Raw genomic sequence first — 20832 nt, 5'->3', positions numbered from 1 at the left:
CTGCGTGCAGACCCACAGAGCACGTGTGAGCACCTGAGCAAAGGGGAGGCTGTACCATGCTACCCATTGATCCTCACAACTAGGAAACTAATAATATATACTATTCTCTTACTATACTGTGCATAAGTTCAGTAGCAGCTCTTAATTCATGCATCATTGTGAAAGGCTCAATGGCTATGATGTGCTTTTTTTTTTTTCAGCTGCAAATGCATCTAACATGCTCTCCTTCCAGCCCTGGAGACCTGCTGGCCATTTAAGGCTGCCAGCGGTCCTGCCAGCAGTCCTGCCAGTGAGGCACGGTGCCCTGGCGCAGAAGAGTGACACTGCACGCACCAGCAGACTAATGTTTCTTCAGGGAGCTGACGGACAGGGGTGCCAGGAGGCAGCTAAGCAAGGGCAGAGGAGATGGTGGTTCAGCGAGACAGAAACTGAACCACAAAGGCCAAGATTTAGAGGTCCTCACGCTATTCATGACATCTTGTTCCCTTGGAGAGAAGATTCCTTCCCATGCTGTAGCAGATTTGTCTTTCTAGATGGCACCACCCAGAGCAGAAGGCCTCCAAGAAGCAGTTTTTGTGTTACACATATTCAAAGCTTGATGCAAAAGAAAGCAAAACCAGCGCAAGCACTAGAACCTGTTACACAACGGTACGAAGCAGCGTTCAGCCCCAGCCAATTCCTATTCCATCTTTTCATCCACTTCCTGCAAACTTGGCTGTACATACTTACAAGGCCACCATCGCTTTCCTTTTCTACTGGATCACGCCACCACCTGGCCTGAACATCAGTGGCTCCAGTCCTGCTGCCCAAGTGCGGAAGGTGGTTAACCACGTCTGAGAACAACTCGCTTCTGGCATTCGGTATCACAACTTCTTCCCCACCACTTTGGTTTTATTTGTCCGTGGCTACAAATGCTAATGCTCAGCTAAGCTGCTCCGAGACACCACTCGCATGCTGCAGGAGAAAAGCATCAGAGGAAAATAAACCCTCCAGGCAACGTTTGGTAGGCTGCTGGCAGCACAAAGCGAGAGTGCCCAAGGGATGCATCCAAGCCCCAAAATACCCCATGCAAAACTCCAGAATCTTTAGTGAGAAGCCAAAGGGATGCTGCAAAAAGGCCATAACAACAGGCTTAAAAAAAATAAAAAACAAGAGGCAGTGTGAAAGTCACAACAGAAAGAAAAGAACGCATTGCTCTAACATCAGTGTGAGGCGAGAACATACAAGAATGCTTGTAAAGAAGGCTTGAAAATGAGCTTCATAATCTGCTGTGACTGAAGGAAAGGCCTTACCAAGACATCATTCATCTTGCTCTTAATTGTAAGCACTTGTTGGGGTTCCAGCCTGAAGCAAGGGGTTAATTCTCCAATTATTTCACAGGATTAGAACTACATCTTTTTTTCCCCAGGAAATGTAGTGCTATTGTGAAGCCCATCCAGACATGCTATTTCATAACTAATACTAAATAAAAAGTGAATTCTTTCCTTTGTCTAAATAGTTTGCTTTGGCTCAGCTAGGAGAGGCAATTAGCAAGACAGCCTCCCTGAACGTATTTGATCTGCTACAGAGTTTCCTGCTGCGTATCAGAAGAACAAACCTGATTTCACACAATCCATGGGGTTTATGTTGGCTGGATGTGCTATAATTAAAATGATCTTCTTTTTTTCCCCCCAATGGCTCTGTTTACATGCTTGTGTTTTTTGGTGGGGAGGCACACACGTACCTAACTTAGCAGTTTTGTTGATTTACGCTTCTGCTCTTTACCGGTTCCCTTTGTAGCATTCACTGTTTGTAGTTTGGTGCAGAAATTGGAACCTGTTATCATTTGTGTTATAGGTCTGGTTTATTAGCAGGAGAAGAGGGACAGTTCCCATGGAAACGTTTCCATGTTTCATGGTGTGCTTTTCCTGGGATTTTGAAGGTTGTGTAGGGTGGGCTCTGGGGTGCTCTGGAGCAGTCTGTGAACATTTCCCCTTCAGCAGGGGGAGAAAAATAATGTATTTTTAGATTGTGTATTTCCTCTCTTATGAAGTGTCTAACGCCTGTGAAAACAGAGCAGCTCAACGACCCCATGCCACAGACTGATGTTCAGGCCAATTCCCACCACTCTGACAACAAACCAGTTCCTATCTTGAAAGGCCACCTCAAACCTCGAGTGTTTTCCTTTCACTCTCCGACCTTTACGCTTAAGCCATGAGTGACGCTACGGTTTAACAGGGCTCAGCGCACCCGCCTGAGCCAAGATGTCCTTGTGTCACTGGGGACATTCAAAGCTTCTTAAAAAACCACACCATCAGCCCCCTCCTGCTCTCCAGCAGAGGTGTTCAGGCCCAGGGAACACTACTGCTCACAAGCCAACCCTGTCCCCTGGCATTTACCAAGAGCAATGCTAAAAAAAAAAAAGTATACAAAATCACATGTGAAAATGTTAAAACACCTTCTTTCTCACACAGCCTTTCTGATTGCCACACACACGGGTGAGTTGCCTAGCACATGGGTTGTAGTCACATTAACAATGCAGAAGATTCACCTGAAGCCTGGATGCTGGCAGGACAGGTCCCCATCCCCCTTCCCTTTGTCCTCTTTCTTTCCAGAGTCTGGGGATGGGTTCCCAAAGTTATTTTTTTCCTTTGCTTTTTCATCTGAAGACATAAATAAGTTATTTCTAAAATTTACTTCAGCCTATTCACAGTAGTGGGGAAAAACCCATCAAAGAAACTTCAGGGCCACAGCCACTGCATCAATGAGATAATTATAACAAATTCTTATTCAAGTGGAGAGTAATTATCATGTTCTAACAAACATATTAAATAATTCATTATTATTATTTTGGCACTTCTTTGTGAACCAGGTGTTTAGGAAGCTGTTTCAGATGGAAGCATGTAATGAAGTCCCTGGGGTCCTTCCCCACCAGCCAGTAGCATGAGAAGAACCACAAATGCTTGTACAGAGCTGGAGCTATCCAGAGCCTGGCTCCAGCACGGCCAGCAAAGACCTCATATCAATATCAGAAGATGCTCTGGTTTCATTTATTTTTCATCATTCTCCATGAATATTTCTCAGTTTCCTAGTTAACTCCCACGGAAATGTTTGAGCTTTCTCAGATCAGAAGAAAGATTCAAGTAAGGTTTATGTCTCTGGTCCATGTTCTCTCAAGTTTTTAAAACATGGTAATATTTTTATTTATGTAAGACTATTTAAAACTTTATTTTCATTCACACTAGCATTTGTGGGTTGTCTGACCCTCCAAAGTCAGCAGGAGTGCCCAGGAGCATCCTAAGTAGTCTCACACTCCTTCAGCAATAAACTAAGCCTTCCCCTCCTCTGATCTTTTGGTGAAGTGGCCCCAGTATTTGGCTTTTCATAACAACTAAAGTTTCTCTTGCACATATAGAAAATCTCAGCCACACCATGCTGTTTCTGGGCTTAAAAAAAACCCATGAAGCATCTGGAGTCACCAAGGAGGAGGGGAGAAAGGTTCTTTTTTTTAATAAAAAAAAGAAGATTCATTACTAGCACAAAGATTATTTGCTCTTTCTTCCCCTTGCAGCTTCTCCTTCCCCCTTGCTCCCAATACTGCGTACATCAGACGTGAGTTGCCTGCTCTGGCAAATGCCATCTCACAATCACTTCTGGGCCTGACTGCATGTGCTAGAAAGTACCCCAGTCACGAGGAAGCCCAGCAAATGCCTGCTCGCTCATTGATTAAATAATGCAGAACCTCTATTTATTAAGCCCAGGCAGAGCTGCTATTGAGTCTGCTGTTCTTACCTTCAGGTCTTTGGATGACCAGAGTCGCACAGCTAGTTGCTGGCTTGAGGACATTCATGGCTGGGGTCCCTGCATACATGGTTCACCCAAGCCTAGAAAAGACAAGTGTGGAGATATTAGGAGATCTTGGCATTATATACCTGGCAGCTGCATTTGCTACTCCCTTCTGCAGGAATTCACAACAATAAAGGACAGTCATCAAGATTTTTTCACCCCTGAAAGTGGGGGAAAAAAGTGGCTGAGCCACCTTCTTCTGTATCAAACTGGTGAGATCAGTATAAAGAATTCACACCACCCTGGGACTTGTCTCAAAAACATATAAAGAATTAAACAAACCAGTGCCCTGTAAGATATTGATTGCACTAAGTATTTTTTTTTCCAGAAAATTTAGCACAAGTTTTCTGCTCCCTGGCACAAGCAGTACCAGGCAGCCCTTTCGCTGCACTTTCCCCCTGACACGTGCAGCCCACAAGGGGACGAGGGAGCCCGGTGCCAGGGCACAGATAAGGTGGGCACAGGAGGCCACCGACACACAGGGGGACACAACCAGCCTCCCCCAGTACCACGAAGATGTCTGCGTCTCTTACCTGAGCAAAACAGCTCCGGGAGCTCCGTGTTGCCCTGTCCTCACCTCAAAGCCTCACTGTGCAGGAAGGGGGAGGAAGGGCCCCGCAGCACGTCCTGGGGCTGCCCTTGCAGCACAGCTGGGGACTCAACGCATCGCGCCTGGGGCACGCGGCTGGCGGCAGCCCGGAGCTGCCCCGCTGCCCATGTATAAATACATAACAGATATAAGCAAGTCCACATATCTGGGATTTTTTAAGACACCTGGAGAAAAAGCGAACAAAAATCCACAACATGCAGCTAATTCCTCAAGCAAGCAAGGAAACATTTCAAACAGCTCCTTCAAAGCCAACAGCGTGTGAGCCCAAGCGCCTCGTGGCGTCAGTCATTAAAGGAGAGCAAACAACGGTGAGACTCTATAATTTATTACCGTTGCTAAGATGAACACAGATACTTGATACCCAATCGTATGCAGAACTGTAAAAAAATAGTTTTAATACAGTATCAAAATTTACACAAGTGTAGTGTCAAAAGACCAGCGTCCCTCAGATTAGCCCCTGGACGTACATACTGCAGGCACAAGTACATGTGTTACATTTTTTCATACATATATATATAGATATATAGGAATACAACAATTTAACTATGCAAACAATATGTGTGGGAGAAAACAACATGTAAAGAGAAGAGACAACTGTTTGGGCTGGGTTATATATAAGGAATTATGCAAGAGTGCAACGTTTCGAATGGCAGGGCAGGTTCTGCATTTCCAACTCAAGGAGACGGAGTGAACAGGAGTGTTGCCCGAGAAAGCAATGCTGGACCAGAGGCCTCACGTCAAATGGCACCAAGGAAAAATAACAACAGAAACCAACGTAACTACTGCTGCAAATCAACACGCTTTTTCTGAGGACAGTTAGCAGATTTACACCGTACTCCTACACGACAAAAGATCGTACAGCAACCGAGCTACATCCCACTGCAAATAGCCCACAAATACAGCATGTTGCAAGCTCAGAGAAAACAGAGGCTCTGACTCTGGCTCAAATCTCAGTAACCAAGAACAAACCAGAAACCCAGGAATTGTTGCATTCCTATTTTTTTTTTTTTTAAACTTTTATTAGTTTTTTTGATGCTCAGCTATGGTAAAAAGTTAAGCAACAGCATTCAGTCACAAGCCTGTTGCACATTCGTACATGAAACTATCATTGCTTTTAGATATACACAAAATACCTATCGTTGCAATTCAATACACACAGCTAGTGTCATACACAGAGATAAAAATAAACTAAGCACATCTAGGGCGCCGTCTGGGCAAACCTCAGGCAATCTGAACAAGAGCTTTCTGCCTCGTAATAATGAAAGACGTGCTCCGAGTATAATAAAACCTTTTTCTTTGAAAGAACGCTACAGTGGCAAGAAAAGCTTTTTTATAATGCAGTGCAATCCTTGAGATCCTTATAGACTCTTGTTAAATAAACCAGCATGTCTCTAAATTAAGCAGTAGAAATTAGCATCCTGACAATTGGAAAATACTTCCCGAAAAAACTCTGATGGAAATTCTGATTTGAGACCTGTAATAGTGACATCTGAGTATCCTGTTCACTAAAGGGCTGTGAACATCCTACACCTCTTCAGAAGACGTGCACCAAAGTGAACCGCAAAGAAAGCTATCTGTACTTTCCTTTAGAAAGAAATTGAGTTTCACTACAAGTACTGTAGTTATGCTACACTACTGGCTGGTTAGGAGACTTTATGGTTTTTTAGCACCTCCAAAGGCAGGTATTCTACCAAAGCAAAAAAAATCATCTGGAAATCGCCTAAGCACCATTAACCAATATTTTAGAGACTGAAGTGTGAGTTACCAAGAAGTGACTTTCTCAAAACTGCGGAGACCAAAGGCACAGTTTATCAATGTCTCTCCAGTCTGGTGGAAAACCTCTGTTAAATCCAGTGGAAAATTCGTTCAGACTTACTAGAGATTCACTGCAACTAACCGAAATAAAACTTACTTCATGTAACTCCTGCAGAATCCCAATTATATTTCAGTTAGGATGGAAACACCTCAGTGCTTCTAAGTGTGGTGTGTTGAAGCGAGGATGCGGCAGCAGCATTTCACGAGCCAGTACAGGGAAAGAGCAGTATTGGGGGGATGCTGACAGCAGGGCTCCTCTGACAGACCTCTGTGCAGAACCTCTACTAGCTTCCAACCCCGTCGTCAGCTGGGAAGTCGCTGTGGACACGGTCAGTTCCTTCTCTCTCATCGGCAGTTCAAACTCTCTTCAGAGAGAGGGCTTGCTCAGGGCCTTTTACATAGGTCCTTTATACTGATTTCCTGACAAATGTTGTCTAATTCCAGGGCACGACCCTGCAGCATCTCCAAGTTTCCTCCACACAACCTAAAGGGAGGGATGGAAAGAGATGTCGTTATCACCAGTTCGGAGGTCCTGGCGTGCACACAGACATGCACCTGGCAACGCCACGCGTTCGTTAAGCAGCTCATGCAGCACAGGTAAGGACAGAGGGGAGGGACACGGAACAGGAGAAGAGAGTATTTCTCGAGGGATACAACACTCCCTCTGAACACAAAAAGCACATGCTTCCCAGTAAAAATGATTAAAAACAGAGACAAATGAACGAGCACGTGCATCACCAGGTTATTTTGTGCTTCAGATACAAGACCGAGGACATTTACAGGCCTCAACCGAAACTTTGTTCAACTATTTCCCAAACCAGATCCTTGCAGAACGCAATCCAGAAGCACAAAGCTCAGTCCAGAGGAGTCTAAGCATTTCTACTTTAAAAAGCACAGAGCAGCTCTCCCCTTTTTCAAAGAATTTACTTGTTCACTTAAAATCAAGCAAGGCATTAAAAGGGTTTTATTTCACTTGTGCTTCCTGGAGCTCAGAGGAGCTGTGCATGTAGTTACTGTTCTGTACATGCTTGTGTGTTCTGGTGAACCAGAGCGAAACCTACAATTCAGTAGAAGTTAGCAATATTTTTTTAGTATGGACCGTACATTATAAAGGTTTCCTTCCTCATACTCACATCTACTCCCGTTCATGATTGCACAACATCCATGTTACAATTATGGAATTAAAAATGCAGAGAAGTAATACCAAAAACACTTAGGGAAGTCTTTTATACTGCTTTATAAAAAGATTGACCGAGTACAAGCAGGAGAATCAGTAGCTTGTGTCATATCACCAGGCACCTCTTTCAGGGGCCACCAGAAACAAGAATGGTGACCACACTGTGTATTGCAATTGAAGATTATTTCTGTTTAATAATAATCAACTAGCAACCAGCTAAGGTATAACTGCTACTAAACCACTCATTAATCTCTGTGAGCAATAGCAGTATGACTGTCAAGAAAGGCAAAACCTGTTTTCCGTTGTCATTATTTCTTATTTGTATTTTAACAGTGCCTAAAGCCCAGGAGTGAACAGAGGTTGCATTAGCTGGGACTGAATAAACACAAAGCAGCTGGATCCTGGGAAGCCGACATCCTGAACAGACATCACCAGCCCCAGTTCCTACAGCTGGCGAGCAAAGGCAGAACGACCCCAAGGTCCTACTGTTACTCTGTGCAAGAGATGGGAAAATAACCCAGTTCCTCTGAGCCTTTGCTGAGGAAAACCTGAGTATAAGCATGAAAAACAGAAATACTCCAAGACTGGAAGCAATAAGACTTTGTGAGAAGGCACACTGTACCTACAGATGCCTTTCAACAATTTTTCTGCTCAATAAACATTAGACAATATTTACCAAGCAGCTGATGCTGACACAACGATAAACTAAAAGGTGACACTTCCCAAGTCCTTTATTTCCAGCTGAACAAGTGACCCCTGATTGCTAGGAAGGCACAAACACACATGAGACAGCCCTGCAAAGCCGACATCCTAAGCAGAATTGACAGGGTGGGGTCAGAAGCAATAGTCTCCTGCCATTTTTATGGGTGGGAAATGGAGAAGTATTTATCAACAGCCACTTTGGCTTGTGCACAGAGTGCAACAGATACCTGTGTCTCAAAGGCATCACAGTAACTTTCTTTGCCTCTTTTTCAGAAACACGGGATGATACAGACTAAATTTCTGCAGATTTATCACCAAACTCTCCTTTTGCACTGGCAGTCCTTTGCACAATCGTGATAGCTGCTCTGTGCACATACTTGTCTGGCCCTCTGCATTGTATGTGCGTTCTGCATTTGCATATAGGGTTGTTTTCTTCTCAGCTCACTAGTTCAACATTAACTTGTCGTAAGCAACACTAATGGAATTACTTTGCCTTTACAAGCACTCAGGAGAAAATACAATACTTAGGCATTCCTCAATGGGTTTTAAATAGTTACGACAGAGTAAAAAGCCCAGCACCAAAAACTTGACTCAAAATTTCAGCAGAAACCTTGACTGAATAAAGGACAGCTATGAGGTTCACCATACAGTCACAGCAATTCATTTCTAGCTTACTTCCACCACACCGGAGTGAAAGGATGGAGAAATCTTCTCCCTGGAAGCCATGCAGAAACCTGCACGCTAACTGCAGAGGACAGCAGCCACGTCACCCATCAGCTGTGGCAGCATTCGGGGCCCGTGATACTTCATGTGCAGCACGACACACGGAGATCTCTGGCCTCCCTGACCCCTCTTGCCCAGCTATCCCACCAGTCCCATATGGTGTACCCCATCTTCCCTCGGGCTCCCAGCCCAAGGGAGTGTGCTGCAGCCTGGGAACAAAACTTACCAGCAGCCTGAGGAAAAACACAAAGAACAAACCTCCAGACTTAGTCCAAACACGCCTGCGCTTTGACATTACCTCCATGCTCACTAATACATGACAAACTACCTCTAACCCTGCTGCTATGCATTGCTACGTTCTCCTAAGACAATGCAAGTACCTAAATACAAAGCAAAACCACTCCCCAATATGTTGTTGATGAGGTGGTACCAATACCACACCCCCCCTGAGGAGAGAATTCCCACATCCATTATCTTGATAAAATACCAACTTGATCATCCAACACCACAAAGTTCATACAACACGAGCTATACATCCAAACTGCATTTTAATACCAGCTAAGACTATGAACCAAAATTACCGAGCCCAAAATGAACCTTGTCATCGTTCCACTGATTTCACAGGCAAAACGATGCCGTGACAAATGTTCCACGTAAAACCCCCACAGCACATAAAGCTGCAGCGAAATAGTGAGCTACAAACTGGGAGGAACTGCAAGGAAGATGCAAAAGGAAAGAAAAATAATTAGTTTATCAGAAATCCACTCTACTTTTAACATGGACCAGATGAATAGAAGAAAAAGTAACACTAGAAAGGAAATAACCAACTATTTTAAAAGTATAATAATATATCAATAGTCAAATTAGACATAGAAAAGTCAGAAGAAAAGGCAGCATTTCAATGCCAGTGGCAGAGCTTTGGATGGCTGGGGAACAGAGACAAGGCAGGACACAAGCACATACTCAGGATTTACAAAAAGGAACTGATAACGTCAAAGTTAATATATCAGCGTTTTAGAAGTGGCATTACCTACATCATGAGAACTTTTATGGATCACCATTAAATATGTATGAGTTAGACGCTGCTTTTTTATCCATAAATTGCAAAGCGATAGTGTAGGCAAAAAAATATAGGTGCCATCCTACCGATGGGGAAACTGAGGCTGCCAGACTTCATCATACTTGCCAAACTTTATTCTTATGAAGGATAAATTCAGGTCAGCTGAGTCATAAAGTACTTTACCCCAGATATATTATCACACATAGATTTTTCTGATCAATACTGATCAACAGGTTAAAATTATAGTGTTTGTAATAAAACAGTAATTGCATTACAGAAACAGTAATTGACTTAATTTCCATATAGAATCTTCAAGGGCATTTAATCAAGAAATACTTTGCACATTCAGGTGTTTCCAGGCTCAATATGGAATATAAAATTAAACACCTTAAACTTACACGGCACATTTCTCCAGCCCCAGTGCTTTCTGTCTCACTGAGGCAGTGGTAGGAGCCTTTACCAGCCTGCTGATGTGTATTTTCCTGAGCTTCCAAGACAAGGGTATGTTTAAAAAAAAAAAAGGGGGGGGGATTTTATTTTACAAATTTGTTTTGCAGCCACAAATAAGAGCAGTGGTATTTAAGCTTTCATGAGTCCTTCCTCAGTATGGGCATGCACATATAACTGACAAATTGCATTTAAAGATAATGAGACTGATTACAGTGCTCTGGATTTCAGGGCAGGAGGGATCATTAAATCTTCTCGCCTGACCTCCTGGGTACCACAGAACACTTAATTTTCTGTAGCAACTCCTACGCTTAGCCTCAGAGCTTGCCTCCAATTAAAGCATACCTCAAGTGAATTTGTAGATGGCACGGTAGTGTTTCCAGTAGGTGACACTGAATCAGGACAGGAAAACCCAGTGCCCGTGTCGGAGGTAAGGCTGTGCCCTTGGCTATCCAGGCAGGCAGATAACAGTCATGGCTCTGTAAATACCAACCCTGGTCTGCAAAGCCAACCTGGGTGCAGCACGCACACCTCCACGCACGGGCATGCAGCTTGGTCATACACACCTTGCAATGAAACAAACACGTCCTGCCCTGTGGAATAACTACTTGTATATCCCTCGTGATCCCACCTGCACACAAGGAACAACCCCATAACCACTGCCAGGGTGGGGAAGGTCGCCAAGGCCCCGGCCTGGGGACACACACACACAGCAACGCCTTCTCTCAACCACCCTGCGTGATGGAGCAGGGCAGGGAAGGGCCGCCACCAGACCAGCTGCCTGGCAAGGCTCTTCTCTCCCCTTCCCTGCTGTCTCCACCAGTGGGAGAGTCACAGGCAACCTTTTTTTTTTTAAAGTCTTCTCATGACTCAGGAAGAAAACAGCACTATTTTTAGTTTTCTTATGGATGTGTCCCTTTAAAATACATTCCTGCTCTTTCCATTTCTCGCCGTGCAGAAGGGGATTGCACTAACAACGAGGCTTTGTAACAAAGACTATTTCTTCATTGCAGGAACTCCAAATTGCCAGATTTGTAAAGCAGAGCAGGCTCCTTCCTTTGGCTTGGTCTTCCTCCCGCATCTGATTCTGATAAGTGATGCAAGCAGCAGCTCTGCCCTCCCCAGAAAGGCAGGAACAAACCCATATGCTTCCCTGGGGGAACAGCAGGGTCTCCTCCTGGCTGGGCTGGGGGAGGCTGGGCAGCCTCTTTAGCTGACAGCTCACTTGCCATTTCAAACATCACAGCATCATTTATACCTATTTCTACCTGCTGCAATACCTCCTCGCAAACTCAAAGCTGAGCTTTCACATCATATCCAACTAAATTCTGTTTATTTCCTCTCAATCCATTTCAGCAACCAAGGTATCAGCCGTTGTTCAAATATTTCACTCACACCAACCAGCTACTACAGGTTGTCAAAAGCGTGGTGTTAAATGTTCTGTTCAGGGAAGTGTCTTTGCCAATGAGTATTTTAAGAGAACTACAAAAGGCTTTTTTCGATAACTATGCATGATCTCTTGACAAAATTACTTGGCATAGCTTTATTTTCTAGGCAACAGCAGGTGAAATACATGGAAGATGCACAGAGTGCACTGCTGAAGGGGGCAGCACCAGAGCGGCGGCTCCTCGCTCCCCTCCTGTACGAGGGCGAGACCAGCGTAGAGGGCTGCCATGGGGACGTGGTCAGGGTGGCCATCAGAGAGGGGACCCGTGATTGTGTGAGCGTGGAGAGGGCTGCCATGGGGACGTGGTCAGGGTGGCCATCAGAGAGGGGACCTGTGATTGTGTGAGCGTGGAGAGGGCTGCCATGGGGATGTGGTCAGGGTGGCCATCAGAGAGGGGACCTGTGATTGTGTGAGCGTGGAGAGGGCTGCCATGGGGACGTGGTCAGGGTGGCCATCAGAGAGGGGACCTGTGATTGTGTGAGCGTGGAGAGGGCTGCCATGGGGACGTGGTCAGGGTGGCCATCAGAGAGGGGACCTGTGATTGTGTGTGTGTGGAGAGGGGCTCAAGCGCTCTGCTGCTGCTTCCCCCACTGGGAAGCCAGAAAAACAGGCGAGGTGGCTGCGGTGAAGCCCTGGGCCTGAGTTTTACAGTACAGGAAGGATCTGATGGCTGTAATTTGTGCACAGTTCACTTGCATAAACCTCCTTCCTCAGGCTTCACGGAGAAGTCAATGTCACCCAGCCACGTGGAAGATAATCACCCTGCGCACAAACTCAGCTGTCCAGGCAGGTCAACAGCACTACTGAGCTCTTACTGTGCACTGTGCATCTCCACGAAGCTCAAAACCAGAGCAAAGCTCTACAGAAGTCCCTTCCAGTTCTCCCCTGAAGGAGTGCAAAGCTACCCCCTCCAAGGAACCAGTATGTCCCTGCGACGTCTGTATAGGTGGGGAATAACACCCACTTAACCAAACGAATATTAAAGCAGTTTAGCTAATGAGTGAAGTACAGGAGAGGTGACAACCAGAAAACAATCACGTCAGAGCCAGTGTCAGGAGACAGGAGTACGGAGTCCATGCTCTCTGCTCAGCTCCCCATCAGCTGTTAATCCTCTCCAGAGGAGCACCAGGTGATCTGAAGCAACGACTGGCTTTATCTGTGCATTAAAGTATTTCTCTCTGCAGGGGTTAAAGGAATCCATTATATTCCACTGGAGAACAAATACGCGCCCTAGATGAAGCAGAAAGACTTCCTCATTCAGAAAAACACCACTTTCAGCTTCAGAGAAGAACTGTACAAGTGTAAGTGGTTTGGAGAGCAGCTACAGCTGGAGCACCCCCACCGTGAGGGCCGGATCCCTGCCCCAAAAACACACAGTCCACAGATGCAATGAGTGACAAACAGGAAAACGATCCCACTCATGACAGCAACATCCCAGTGGTGCCCACAGGAATGGTGCCAGGACAATACGACACGTGTTGAGCAACAGACACGACGTTTTGCACGGATGGTACCGGCGAGGCGTTACCTTCAGAGCATTTACCACTGAGTCAGACTGCTGAGAGGCTGAGCCATGTCCACTGACGCTAGCTGGCTCGTTGGCAGAGCAGTAACTCCCCTCCGCCCCTCCTGGCATCCTAATGGGATCCTTCGCAAAAAATTAAAGACTATTTAATAAAGAAAAGGGTTGGTAACTAATTAAAACAGATGTAATTTAAATAAAAAAAGCTGAGAAGCACTGAAGGCACGTTTCACTCCAAAGTCCCCCTCTTTCTGTGCCACAGTAACCAAGATCCACGTGAGGTAGCTCAAGTGCTACTGTTGAGTGTCACACCCCAACACTCTGGCCCTCAATGCTTGGACTCGATGAACCCAGAGGTCTCTTCCAACCTGATTGATTCTGTGATTCAAGGGCATCTTATCTGGAAAATCAGGACATAGTAATGAAATTTGTTATGTACGTTGCCTCACAAAAGTGCTACGAGGTTCTGAGAGATGATTTCAGTTCCAGAGGAAGGTTTTGAGAATGTCTAACTTCATCCCAATAACTCTGAAGGTTGTTCCTTCAGCCAAACTCAAATTTCCAAACGTTGCTGCAAGGTTTGCAGCACAAGCTCAGCCGCAGCCGACCAGGGAAGGAGCTGGGAGCTCCGGGCTGCCCGCTCGCTCCTTCCCAGCCGCTGGCTGCCTTGGTGTGAGGCCATGTCCCCCCGCTCGCCTGCGAGATGTCAACTTACACCCAACAGTGACAACCTTGAGGGCTTTGTCCTCCCGGGGAACACCTGAAAGGGTTCTGCAGGACACTGCCAAACAAATGCAAGCCACCTGAACTCTTACAGCTCAAACTTTGCGGGATGCAAAGCACCTCCTGGAGCGACTGCAGTGCTGAGGTGACCCGAGTGCTGCCAATACCCTGCTGCACTCACGGGCAGCAATGGGACAGCTGCACCGACCAAGCAGATGCTTCTGAGGTGCTTCCAACCTGACCTGCTCTTCACTATCATTCTTCATGCAGAATTCCAATTAAAAACGAGAAATATAAAGAAGCAAAAAATTTCAAAGATTGAGAGAGGAAAAGTTCCTTTCTTACAGAGTAAAAAAACCACTGTAGGAAACATTAAGGAACAACACAGCAGTAATTCCTGCTGGAACGTGTGGGAAATGCATTTCTGAAGGAAAAATAATGACAGGGGAAGGAGGCTCTGATCAGAACCAGTGCCCCAATGTGCACTGGTTTGCCCCGCTGAGCAAGCACGTAGCACCTTGCAGACTTTTTGGAGGTGTCTATAATCTAAACAACAGGGAAGATGAAGGTGGGTGTGGGAGAGGAAGGGCACAGAGAGATGACATGGGGCTGAACTTCACAGATCCAGCCTGCCTGGAAGTGTTTAAGTGACAGGTACCCCAGCCCAACACAAGTTTATACGCTCTGCGTGACTTGGCCAGGACACAGGTAACCAACCTGCACGAGAAGAAGAACGCTGCGTACGCTGAGCCCACGGAAAAGGCACCTGGAGTCTAAATAGGAAACCCCATTTGGGGCACGAACCCTCTTCCAGTGCCGCCGTCCTGCCAAGGAATGGGTGCAGTGGGAACTGCTGCCGTGGGCACAAACAGCTCCCAGAACGCGGCTGACAACACCAGCACACGCTCAGGGCTGCGTGCAGGGTATCACCCTGGAGTGCTGCATCCAGCTCTGGGGCCCCCAACAGAAGGAGGACATGGAGCTGTTGGAGCGAGTCCAGAGGGGGCCACGAAGACGCTCAGAGGGCTGGAGCCCCTCTGCTCTGGAGACAGGCTGAGAGAGCTGGGGCTGTTCAGCCTGGAGAAGAGAAGGCTCCGGGGAGACCTTCTAGCACCTTCCAGTACCTGAAGGGGCTACAGGAAAGCTGGAGAGGGGCTTTTTACAAGGGTAAAGTGACAGGATGAGGGGGAACGGTTTTAAACTGAAAGAGGGGAGATTGAGGTTAGATATTAGGAAGAAATTCTTTGCTGTGAGGGTGGTGAGACCCTGGCCCAGGTTGCCCAGAGAAGCTGTGGCTGCCCCCTCCCTGGCAGTGTTCAAGGCCAGGTTGGATGGGGCTTGGAGCAACCTGGTCTGGTGGAAGGTGTTCCTGCCTGTGGCAGGGGGTTGGAACTGGATGAGCTTTAAGGTCCCTCCCAACCCAAAGCATTCTATGATCCTACAGTTCTCCGCAGCAACGACTATTATCAATTTGCTGTGACATGTGGAGGGAGACTGAGGACTTATTTTTCTTTGGGAAGCATTTATAGATCTGTTAGTGAGTGGACAGACTTAATGCTATGCTTTGGGAAAGGAAATGAAAAGGGAAGAAAAAGGGGTAATAAAGCAGACTGGAGCAATTCTGGTTTAGGATAAATTCCTTCAATCAGCTTTGGGTTTTTTATAAGTCAAAGTATTCTGTTTCTTTACTGACTCCAGGGCCAGCAAAGATTTTGGTCAGTTTTGAACCATAAAACATAAACATTGCTATTAAAAGGCTGGGGAAATTAGTACAGATCATACACCTAAAGCCTCCTGAATATGAGAAAACCCAAAAGTCCTGGGACTCACGCTACCATCAGGGTCCAGGCGCTCCCCTAGGCAGCTGTCCCCCACAGCCCCTTCTATGCCACAGGCGTTTCTGCCTCCCTTCAGCAGAACGAGAAACTTGTTTGAACACATTGCTTTAAGCAGACAGCGTTCTCAACGCACACTGGTAGGAGGCTGGAAATTAATACTTCCCCTGTGGACATCCTTCTCCTTCCTCCCTCTGTCCTCAATAACACACATAAGCTTTTCTTATTTTTTAAGACAGGTTTTACAGCCCTGGAGCCCCATCCTCCAGCTCAGGGACTTCTCATCTCAGGTGAGGCCACTCCACAAAGGCAGACAGCTTCTGCCTTCCTTGGAAGGAGTGTATTGCAGCAGATGATGGGGAGGGGACCAGCCTGAACACGGGTCTCCTGTTCCTCAGCAAGTCCTGTGAGCTTGTAGGCACTTCAGAGCTACCGGCTGCCTTACGGGTTTCTGATGCAGTGAAGCAAAACAAGAGGGAAAGGCACTTTGCCAAAGTGGTGGTGTCTGAAAACAAGGTGCCTTAGGAGAGTAGAACAGCATGCTTTCCACCCATCATCACAACTGTGCTTGCCAGTGGGGAGCACAGCAATGTTTATCCTTCCACCAAAACTTGACCTGAGTTTCCCTGCGCTGAGCCCCTTCTCTGTCACTGCCCAGCCCAGATTACAGCTGGATCCTGAGCAGGACCTTGAGGATGGGAGAAGTTCTGTTCCCTTCCTCCTCTTCTCCAGCTCCACACACAGCACTTGCGTTCAGCCACTCAAAGTAGGCATCCCACGTGTCCACGTGTTTTGGACGGATCTTTTCATTTATTATCCAGTAACAAAGCTGAAGAAGTGGAACCAAATCAGACAGAAGGGATGAAGTCATGGCTCCACAGTGCTGTAAAAATCTGTATTAACTTTAAACATCTTGAGGAATTTTGAATAAACAGTGCTGCCCAACATCGACAACTGAGAAATAATTTACTTTTTTGCTCATCCTACACTGCCAAGGTTCCCTACTGCCCGTGCCCAGCCCTTGTGCCCAAGCTACAGCACGGTTTGCATGGTGCCTCCTCTAACATGTACTCTGTGTGGATTACACTGCTGCAGAAAGCACTGCCTGGAGCGGGTAAAACCCACATAATATCCCACGGACATTTTGCCACACAGATAAGAGAGTGCACTCACTAGATGTGCAGATCCGTTTTCTGTTGGAAGTAAATCTACAAAATACCTAATGCCAACATGCGACTAGTGAATAGAAAGCACAGGAAATCTGACTCACCCCCATGATATCATATAACAAAAAATCAGATGAATGGAAACTTAGCAACCCCCTCACACTGACTGCAAAACGTTAAGGATACTGGGGCCATTCTCCCACAGCGCCAGGGGCAAACCCTGCACTGTACCCAGGTCACGGTCAGAATAAAGACCAGAGTAGGACGCTCTGTGATGGAGAGAGCTAATCATGAGCCTTTCTACTTGAGCCAGCAGAAAACATCCTTCTTTCAGTCCACACTGTTGATAGGGACAGTCATGAACAAAGGCCACTGTAGCGCAAAGCACACTACACAGCTCGAGCACTTCCCAGTAAACCCCTCCTGTGGGGTACCTGCCACGCCACTTCAATCACCACCTGATTTTCAAAGCTTTTTTCCTGATTTTCCCAGCCCTCAGTTTCCCTGTTAGCTCAAAGAAAACCCAGGCTGTGTTTGTTTCAAACAGGCAGGAGAAAGGAAAAACAGAAAGCAATAAGCTGCAGCATGTTGCTCTGCTGGATTAATAACGCACTAAACAAAAGGGCAACCACTTTTTTTAGGGAACGCTCCTGTCAATTAAAATACACAATTTTAAAATGCTGCCGTTGTTCACCATAATTCCTGTTCTCAAAGACCTCAGCAGAAACCTCTACTTCTGCACATTGCTGCCGAAATCCACGTGTCCTCATCACAGCGTATTTGAAGCACCCTCAGATCTGAGTGGCCAAAACCCTTGCTGGCTACACACCTTCAGAAACAACCCTTCTCAGCAGGCCCTTCGTAATCCTCTTTTGCTCATGAACCTGTAAGAGAAAAAGGTTCTGGGCTGTCGTACCTCCAAATCTTGGAGGCCACATATAAAGACCACCATTATTTCAAATCTGGAAGATTCAGTGGACTCTACTAGAAAATCATGAGTACAAAGTAACTCCAGGCTTTAAGAAATTACTCTGGAAAAATAACAATCAGTCCTTCTCTCTGAACTGCAACTCCTTTTGGTGCCCCAGGGTTTTCCTGCAGTTGTATCTTCAGAGCTTGAAGCCCATAAGCTCTTGCCATTCAGCCTGCCCACACGAACTGAGATGGAAGCGCTGTGCTTAGGACACCCTGAGACAAAGACCCTGCTCAGAACTCAGCTGTCATAAACTGGAGTCGCTCCATTAATGACCTATTAACTTAAACTGAGGATGAGAGCACACCAAAGAACAGGGTGGGTGGATGCTGTTGATTTACTTTCAGCAAATATTTGATGACATGATTAGGTAGTATGGGTTTGTTCAAGGGGTTTTAATTACATTTTGGTCCAAGGACTCTCTATTCTTCTACATGCTACAGAAGGGAGAAGACAAACATTATTGGACTGTGAGTGACACAGATTTTACAAAAAAAAAAAAATACTAACCAAACAGTTCCCATCTTCTAATTAGATTTATAACTAAAACCATGCCATACAGAGGGAAAAGGAAAAACACAGATCTCAGCAAAAAGGGTTTTGAAAGATTTGGGAATGGGTTGAAATAAAATGTGATAAACTCACGGAAGGGGGAAGAAAGAGGGAAATGGAAAGTGTTGGAAGTGCTTAAAAATAAACTAGTGTGTGCCCAAGGGTCACGCCTGCCATTTCACACTTGAACGTCCCAGGACTGGAAAAGGCTGGCAAGGATGCAACACCCAACAGAAGTGCCTGAAGCAACACTGGAAATGAAAGAGAGAGAACAAAAAGAGACAGCAAAGGACCAAAAGACTTGGAAAGGAAAAAATGAGGAAGGGGAGGCAGAAGAGCCCCCGTGAGGGAGCAGAAGGGCTCCGGTTCAGCCCTGTCCCATGGCTCTGGTGCTGCACGCTGGGGGAGCTGGGAGCTGAGCTCCCTGCGGCCAGCCCCCAGCCCCCTGACCCACGCAGTTTGGGCACTCGGGAAGCAGCATCCTGGCACTGCTTCCTTTTCCCTTCATTAGAAGGTAAAGCTAAATTACAAGGGCAAAGAGTTAGAAGGGGGAAACATCTGACAGTTCTCCATCTCTGCTTCTTGCTCCCTCCTCCCACGAAAGAAATAAAACCTGAAGCAATTTAAATCGTGTGGCTTGCCAAGTACATCTCCTGCAAATGCATTCACTGTCATTACATGACAGATGTCCACATTTCTGTAACATTTCAGCTGAGCCTATCAGCCCTGAAATACCACCCCTAAAATACAGGGATATCTTTAGTTAATTGACATGTGGATGCCAGATCCTGATCTCGCTTCCCCCAGCATAAGGCGTGGACAGCAGTTATGCACCACACCAAGCCTGGGAGGCCACTCCTGGTTTCAGTTATCTGAAGTTACTCACTGACACAACCGATCTGCCACAGCCCAGGAAGCTGTAACTGGGATCTGAATCCATTGTCTGGTCCCTACATATTTTCTTAATTCTTGCTGAGTATCTTCATTACCATATGCACAGACACTATGTTCTGGCTAGAGCACTGGGCTTACTGTCATGGCAAACCCAGCAGAGGCTGCACACCCCTTGTCTCGGCACAGTTTGGCATTCTCAACAGAAGACCCAGCTGCATGCCATAAATCTTGGAAAGGATCTGCTTTCTCGCACAAAAATCCTATTTGAGGCCAGAAACTGAAAGGGTCTGGATCACATCTTCTTACATGCTATCTAAGAGAAGGAGAAAAAGAACAACCACCAAAAAAAAGAAGAGCTAATGACAGCTCTCACCAACTCAGCAAACCTACAACCCATCTATGGCTTCTCAGGACTCTTAAACCCACCACTACGCCATAAACCGCCACCAACACAACTGTGCAGCACAGGGAGAGACATCACCATGCTTAAGTGAACATGTGCATTTTTATACCTTTGCTATTACCTGACCCAACTAAAACACTGACTCAGTGGTGGTACCGCACTTCCCCGACAAAGCAGCCCTTCGGCACAGCAGAGTGAACTAACACTCCCATTCCATTTGGACAGTGATGGCAGCACTTAAAACCATTTTCTCTGGCAATGTTCTTGCCACTAAATATTAATAAAACCTTTACATTAGAGGTCTGTGGGGTTTCGAAAAGAAAACTAACATGTATGGAGGGAGATGAGCAAAGCAAAAGAAATTAGGAAAGAACCACACCTAAGTGGTAGATGAAAGGAGGGATTTCTCTGAAGAGGGTCTCAACAAACGTGCTGGGGCATTTTCATGAGTGGCTCATCAACAGAGAAGGAGGAAAAGAAAGGATATCGAAAGCAGAGAGGAAAAAGAAAAAGAAAAAAGTATAGCAGGAGGAGAGAAAAAAGCCTCAGGAAGCAAGGCAAGGACTCTGCAGTAAAGACCTAGCAGAGGCGTCACTCTCACGAGTGCGAGCCGGCACCTCTCCCGTACTACGCGCAGTCCTGCAGCTCCCACACCTCCCGGTGCTCCAGCCCACCATCGGTGAGGAGCTGGGCAAAAAGCAAAAGGCACCCTCCTGCTGAAGCACTGGTGACATTTTAAGTCACAACACTAAGTGAGTAAGGGCTGTGCCAGAAACCTTCACCAGTTGTGGAGCTCGTTGTATATTTTCAGCTGATTTGTCAAAAGCACTCGGCTTGGCTTAACGCCCAACAAACTCCCATTCCTCCCATTAAACGGAATCAAACCAGTGCCAGGAGCTTATGCATTTCCATCCCGTGTCCTTGTCTTTGTGACAGGGCCTGATCACTGCTGACAGCA

General features: G+C 46.2%; 1 protein-coding gene across 3 annotated transcripts in view; it reads right to left on the bottom strand.

Moving 5' to 3' along the window:
- Window positions 1-4811: 4811 nt before the first annotated feature.
- Window positions 4812-20832, bottom strand: part of CCDC85A (coiled-coil domain containing 85A) — a 79159-nt gene continuing 63138 nt past the window's right edge. For 2 of the 3 annotated variants that reach the window (XM_068402949.1, XM_068402940.1), the window contains one exon: window positions 4812-6734. In XM_068402949.1, the coding sequence (XP_068259050.1) occupies window positions 6685-6734 (50 nt within the window). In that variant the 3' untranslated portion in view covers window positions 4812-6684. Of the gene's footprint in view, window positions 6735-10299; window positions 10400-20832 lie in introns of all 3 variants that reach the window. The other variant, XM_068402968.1, reaches the window with a different exon arrangement.

The sequence above is a fragment of the Nyctibius grandis genome, chromosome 1, assembly GCF_013368605.1.
Source record: "Nyctibius grandis isolate bNycGra1 chromosome 1, bNycGra1.pri, whole genome shotgun sequence".
Classification (NCBI taxonomy): Eukaryota; Metazoa; Chordata; class Aves; order Nyctibiiformes; family Nyctibiidae; genus Nyctibius; species Nyctibius grandis.
The sequence above is the reverse complement of the archived record's forward strand: the minus strand, read 5'-3'. Positions and strand labels throughout refer to the sequence as shown.